The sequence below is a fragment of the Penaeus monodon genome, chromosome 33 (assembly GCF_015228065.2).
Source record: "Penaeus monodon isolate SGIC_2016 chromosome 33, NSTDA_Pmon_1, whole genome shotgun sequence".
Classification (NCBI taxonomy): Eukaryota; Metazoa; Arthropoda; class Malacostraca; order Decapoda; family Penaeidae; genus Penaeus; species Penaeus monodon.
This window is the reverse complement of record NC_051418.1, coordinates 30,556,617-30,556,998: the sequence shown is the minus strand read 5'-3', so window position 1 is coordinate 30,556,998 and position 382 is coordinate 30,556,617. Positions and strand designations below refer to the sequence as shown.

General features: G+C 54.7%; 1 protein-coding gene across 1 annotated transcript in view; it reads left to right on the top strand.

Moving 5' to 3' along the window:
- The window catches only part of LOC119594366 (mucin-19-like), a gene marked incomplete in the record, with an annotated part of 65,581 nt that overhangs the window by 59,597 nt on the left and 5,602 nt on the right, over window positions 1–382 (top strand). The window contains 1 exon segment of the mRNA XM_037943426.1: window positions 1–382. Within this exon segment, the coding sequence (XP_037799354.1) occupies window positions 1–382 (382 nt within the window).

The window sequence follows — 382 nt, the reverse complement described above, 5'->3', positions numbered from 1 at the left end:
GGCATCGCCACAGAAATTCCCGTCGAGACCACCGACTCACCTGTCTTCGCTGAAGAACCCGCCAATGAGACCAACATCGAAATCCTGAGCACGAAAAACCAGCAGAACCCTCCCGTCAACGACCTCTACGGCAAGTACTTCGACGAGAGCGACCTTAACTTCGGCAAGGGAGCCAACGACAACGACAAGCTCCTCTTCCCCGCCGAGACCGAGCAGAAGGTCCGCAGCAAGATCGAGATCAAGGAAGTCAATGGACAGCTCTATGAGTACGAGTACCTCTACTACTATGACGATGAGTATCCCCTCTACGACTATGAATATTCCTCTGCTGTTGACGTGGAGCCCGCAGCAGCTGATGGCCCGGCCACATCGTCGACCTCTT